At 48.3% G+C, this 5,901-nt stretch overlaps 2 protein-coding genes across 2 annotated transcripts; one reads left to right on the top strand and one right to left on the bottom strand.

Moving 5' to 3' along the window:
* Nucleotides 1-834: 834 nt before the first annotated feature.
* AK88_05364 (uncharacterized protein) lies at nt 835-2,004 on the top strand (the record flags this gene model as incomplete). The annotated part of the gene is made up of 2 exons (XM_012482966.1): nt 835-1,684; nt 1,922-2,004. 2 exons carry the CDS (start codon nt 835-837, stop codon nt 2,002-2,004), a joined length of 933 nt encoding a protein of 310 aa, XP_012338389.1.
* A 149-nt stretch (nt 2,005-2,153) lies between these two features.
* On the bottom strand, nt 2,154-4,490 carry AK88_05365 (uncharacterized protein; the record flags this gene model as incomplete). The annotated part of the gene is made up of 4 exons (XM_012482967.1): nt 2,154-2,173; nt 2,328-2,894; nt 3,473-3,538; nt 3,755-4,490. The coding sequence occupies 4 exons, from the start codon at nt 4,488-4,490 to the stop codon at nt 2,154-2,156; spliced, it is 1,389 nt and encodes a 462-aa protein (XP_012338390.1).
* Between the last annotated feature and the right edge of the window lie 1,411 nt (nt 4,491-5,901).

Below are 5,901 nucleotides of genomic sequence, written 5' to 3' on the forward strand. Positions count from 1 at the left end.
AAGAAATTGGTACGTAATAGAGTATAGATGTGGACAGGGAGCAAGGAAGGGTGAGGGAGGCAGGAAACGATAACTGTTGGTCCATTTTCCACGCGGTAATGTTTGTGCGTGAGCTTGTGCGTTGTGTGTAGGCAGTGTAGTAGTACTTTGTTTTTTGTCCTTTCTTTTTCTTTCTCTTTTTCTTATACTATGCTTTTATTTTTTCTTTTTTTTTGCATATAGTTCTGCCTTAGCGAGGCTATAACTAGTGTACGGTAGAACTCTAGTGAGCACAAGTACCTATGATACCAGCAGTTCACGTAAATATTGTTGTAGACATGCAGGCACCATAATTATTTAGTAGAATATTAGCATATTAAGGGACACAATGTTATAAGCGTTACCATTGGATATATGCAGCATAGTAATATTTCCAAGGGCCTCCACAAAGTATAGTATACTAATAGAATAACACTAATATGTCCGCACAGCACCTAGGCCACGTAGTGGCCGACTGGGTACGGGCGCGGGGTGCATACATGGGCCCCAAGGTTTATGTGGTAACCAAGAGTGATTGGCACGATATTAAACGTAATGCATATTAATTAGCTTATGCATAATGGGGAGGCAGTTTATGGAGCGCAGCTACGTGCCATATGTGAATGAGTATGACCGGTGTCCCCTGTGATGATAGTGCGCGCGCGCCTAGTGCATTGTGCACAGCAATGTATTCAGAGGTGGATTAAGTGTACAGGAGGAAGCGCAAGTTGTAAACTATGCATATATGTGTTATATTAATTGCAGCACAAACTGCGGGCAGATATACAAATGGAGTTACAGGAGTTTGTGCAATACATGGAAGATATGGAAATGGAGACTCTGGGTGCGAACTGTGCGAATGATTATTATAACCACCCGAAAGATCCTCATGGTCACCCGCGACAGGTAACACGCGCGGGAGACAGAATTATGTGCAGACTGATGTCTGGGGCATTATTCTTTATATATAAGAGGCACAAGGAAACGGGTGCAACGGGAATGGAGACTAACAATGATGAACGGTTAAAGGAGTATGTGCGGTGTGGCATACTAAATATGTTTGCAAAGTTTTTAAAGGAGTCAGCGTGTAAGGGCGACTGGGGTTTATGGTATGCCTGGTACACCATGGAACAAATGGACGAATACATGGGAGGAGTAATGAAAAGGGTGAATTGTGCAAATGAAGTATATCAAAATATTCAAGCTGGAGGATGGTCAATGGAGCAGAGCATTAAACAATGGTTAAGTACGAACAAAACGCTAAAGGACAAAATGGGCAAAGAAGGTGTAAGCAATATATGCAATTGGGCACTGGATACAGACGGGAACATAAAAGGCGGCAAGACTAAGGGGGATGCAGGAAATACGAGGGACATGAAAGCCAAAAACGTAACGAAGAAATTGACGGAAGGTATAAAGGACATTTTTGTGGACATGAAGCAGGAGGTTACGGAAACCATACAACGCCAGCGGCATACTCAACAGGCCCCGGGAGTACAAGGGGTACAGACAACATCAGGATCATCATCATCAACATCAACACCACCGGGCACGTCAGAACCGGGTACTGCAGATAACGTAGCTGGGGCCGTCGCCACACACGCGGACGGCTCAAAACCAGCAGATACAGCAACGCCGGAAACCACACCATCAAAGGACACGTCAGGTAAGGACCGCTGGGAGAAAGCACGCCTACGGCCCGTATCAATATACGGCCGCTATGCACCGTACGAATATAAGCCCGAATACATATACGGCCCTCATATAAATCGTACGAATATGGATGCCACCACAACAACGCCATGGCCACAAACACGCACGGCCACCATATGCATGCGCCCACCACAACAACGCACACGGGAACAACCAACAGCGCGGTGCGCAACATCACCCCCTCGTTGAGTCGAGCACAGCAACACTTCGTTGACGTGGAGGCAGGAGACGGACGGGGATGGGAGCACGGGGGCAGGAGACGGACGGGGGTAGGGTGCCACTCCGGGAAAAGACTGTCTCTCGGTCTGCCACACAACACACACACACACAATGTGTGTGTGTCTGTGTGTGTCTCTGTCTGTCGACGTCTACGTCGACGTGTACATCCAGCGGCTCACTCTCCGTGGCTCGGCCGGTCAGTCTCATTCGACGTTTGGTTTCTCTGTCTCCGTGGTGTCTGTCCCTCGCTCCGTATGCGCTCTCCGGAAATTGTTGTTTGTTTTTTTTTTTTTGTTTTTTTTGTCTCTCCCTCTCTGCTTGTGCATCATGGTACACACTGTTCCCATCATGCCGTGCACATGGGACACAGAGTATACCTGGGCCGCTGGTAGCATCCGGAACTGTAACAGTAATACCTGCAGGAATATTAGGGGCTTCCAACCCTGGACCAGTATATGTACCACAGCTAACAGATACACTGGAGGATGTACCTTCGCTGCCCTGACATCCGATATTACCTGTACTTCCTGTACCTGCTTGTCCCGTCCCTGATCCTGCTTGTCCAGGAGGTCCCTGTGCTCCATCTTTCCCTGCTTCCTCTGCTCCTCCCTGCGGACCTGGTGTTGGTGTGGATGGTGTACTTGGTGGAGGAGGTGGTGGTGGTCGTGCTGGTAATACTGGAGATGCAGGTGCTTGTGGTTGTGTCCCATCTGCGCCTGTGGACGGATCGTTCCTGCCTGCTGATGATGGTGACGAAGGTGTGTCTGCCTTCTTGTTGTCTTCCTTGCTGTCTGGAATAGTGACCTTGGGTTGCTCTGGTACCTTAACTGGTGGAGCTTCTGGTTTCTTCGGTGGTGGAGGTTCCGGTTTCTTGGGGGGATCTGTTCTTCCCACTCCTTCCCCAGACGGGGATGTTGTACTCGCTTTGCCATTGTCCTTTTCGGCTGCAATGAGGGATGCAAGAAAGATGAAAACATGATAACAGGACAATTGTTAAAGGGGAGACGTTAGAAGAAGTACAGAAAGAAGGAAGTGGGGTCGACTCGATGCATGGATCGATATGGACTGGGTGGACTGGGTCAGGCGACAGCAAGCGTACGGTGAGGTGGACTGGGTGTACTCGGTGAACTGGGGCTAGATGGTAGCAGTACAACTTTTATTTGTTGCCGTCCGCGACCGCAGTTACGCTCCTCCATCGTCCTGTCCCTCGTCGCCGCTACCGCTACCACTGCCGTCGCGGCCGCTACCACTGTGGTCGCTACCCACCTCGAACACACACGCACACCTCGATTGAAGCGCATCGTATGCTCCGCAACCGCTACCGCTGCCGTCGTGGACGCCGCTCATCGCAGTCGGTCAGCGTCAACGGAGTCGTTTGCTGTGCTGTTCCGCCGTGCGTAGTTCTCGTGCGTTGTTGATGTGCTGGCGGCTTCCACATTCGGCAGTATGCGGCCGCGTATTCGTATTCGGCCGTATTCGGTCATATTTGTCCGCATTCGTGCTTTCTGTCATCGGTCCTTACCTGCCGGTACCTTTGGTGGTGGTGTTGCTCCATTGGTGGCGGCCTGCCCGTTTTTGCCATCGTTCGCTGCAATAAAGGGCAAAAATGGGAATTACAAGGGTGAGTATGTACGTTTTATATTCTTCGAAGCATGCAGAAACGAACGTTGTTCACACATCTCCATCGTGTGTCGCGTTGCACTTTCCCTTGTACGTCGACACTGTCTGTAGTTGTCGTGTGTGTACTTATGCTGTCTGCTGTGTTGTAATCTGTCTCATTCTGGCCCAACCTGCCATGCCTTACCGGACTTCCCCGTCTTCGCCTGTGCCCTCTGTTGTATGGTTTGCTCTGCCTGTTTTCCTATGTCCTTAAATATTTCCGTCATTGGGTGTTGCAGTCCGTGCATTATCTGAGCAATCGTCGACCGTGGCGAATCATCTATATTCCCATGCCCCAGGATTTCTTCTAGGCTCCATTCCTTCCTCCACCTATCCGTGCACAGTGTATTTCCTTTTATTTTCTGTATTGCCTCTTCTAGTTTGCTATTTTTTCCTAACCATGCTTTGACGTCTGCATTTAAGTCAAGTTCCCTTATTTGTACATTCGAAAATATGTTCCTACCACATTTTCCCTTCTTTATTGAACCCCCCTTAAAAGCGTCGTCCTTTTCGAATTCTTGCATTATGTGCCATGCATAAAATGTGGCCCATTGGCTTTTGCACACGGATTCGTTTAATACTGCGCTAAACATATGTACTATTGCACATCGTAAATGCCTTCGTATGCTTTCGTTAGTTTCATCTTCCTTTGGTCTAACTTGTTCTGCACGATGCCACCCATTCATGAACAGTAATGCCCCTACCATAAGTACGCATACAATTTTATCTCCCACTTTGTGTCCTACATAGATCTGACCGTTAGGATCAGTGGGGTGCTTCCATCCTGCGTGACCACAGTTCGATGCATACGATATTATGTTCTCATCCTGCATGTGTTCCACAAATTCCTTCATTACATCCTTGGTTTTGTTCCACACCATTGCCTACAATGTAAGAGAAACACAGGAAATATATACATGCGCATGTGTGCTTGAAATCTATGTGCCCCGTTTTGCTGCATTCTCACATGTAACAATAAAAGGCTGGCACTTAACGCCCCGTTTTGCTCTTCTGTTCCATTACGTGCCTACCTCATAGTCCTCCTGTGTGGAAATGCCTGCGGCGATTAACCAATCCGCCAATGCGTGCGCCAAATCTACCGTTGCCATACTGTTACCATGCACTGAAATATGCGTTACCCTTGGAAATACTCATACATCACTATTATTCGTATTCTTGTTATGTTGCATTAATTCCCTGTTGCGTCCAATTGTAGTCCCTAATACTGCTTCTGTCGTTCTTGACGGCTGCGCAAGTACCAAGCAAATGTTCGATAAAAAGAGAAAAACTTCAGCACACAAACATAGAAGGAAGAATTTAACAAAACAGAAAATGTGCATAGGAATTGCAAATAGAGGGCACAGGCAAGAAACAGAAGAGAAAACAAAAGAACGAAAAAAAAAAAAAAGCAAGGAAAAAATAGAAACAGTACACTACCGTACACACACAAAGCGCGTCATGAATACCCCCTCCCCCCTTTCTACACAGGTCTCCACTAAACGCCTTCACACACTGTCTCTCTGCGCGTACACCTAAAAACCGCAGTATAACAACATGAATGTTTCTTCCGTCGTTACCGCCGTCCTGCCGTCGTTGTTGCTCGCCCACACAAAATGTGTATTCCTTCCGCGGCCTCGCGCTCTGTGCTCCCTCTCTGATCCTCACTGGGACAATCTGCGTTTACCCGGCCGCGTTTGCTCGGAGAGACAATCTCTCCTCCTTCTTACACTCGGCCGCGTTGGTCGACGCGTTTGCTCGGAGAGACAATCTCCTCGTTCATGCACTCGGCTACTTCGCAGAACCCCTTCTTACACTCGGCTACTTCCTCGGACAATCCGTTTACCCGGCCGCGTGACTCGACGCGTTGCTCGGACAGACAATCTCCACCGTCTTACATTCGGACCGACCTGTTGCTTGGAGACAATCCAGTGTACAAGGACGAGGTGAGGGCGACGTGGGAGAGAAGCCGTAGAGGCGCCCGGCAGCAGAATAGGAGGGATGCCAGAGAAGGAAGCGCAGAATGCGCAAGAGCACAAGAACAAAGGAAAGAAAAATAAAATCAAGGTCAGAGTAGTACGTAGAATGTTCAAGCGGTAAAACAACCAACAGGGCAAGAAGAATAGGCAGGAATACCACTGACGAGCGATTATTCATGCAGAAAACAACAAAGAAAAAGAAACATCTAAATGCAAAACCTCCTAAACTTGAGGACTGCGAAACCGTAACCCCTGACTCCCTGAATCATAAATCCGGATTCCAGAACCACAGAATCCTGGAATCCATATTACTGAA

This window comes from Plasmodium fragile (genome assembly GCF_000956335.1).
Source record: "Plasmodium fragile strain nilgiri unplaced genomic scaffold supercont1.121, whole genome shotgun sequence".
NCBI lineage: Eukaryota > Apicomplexa > Aconoidasida > Haemosporida > Plasmodiidae > Plasmodium > Plasmodium fragile.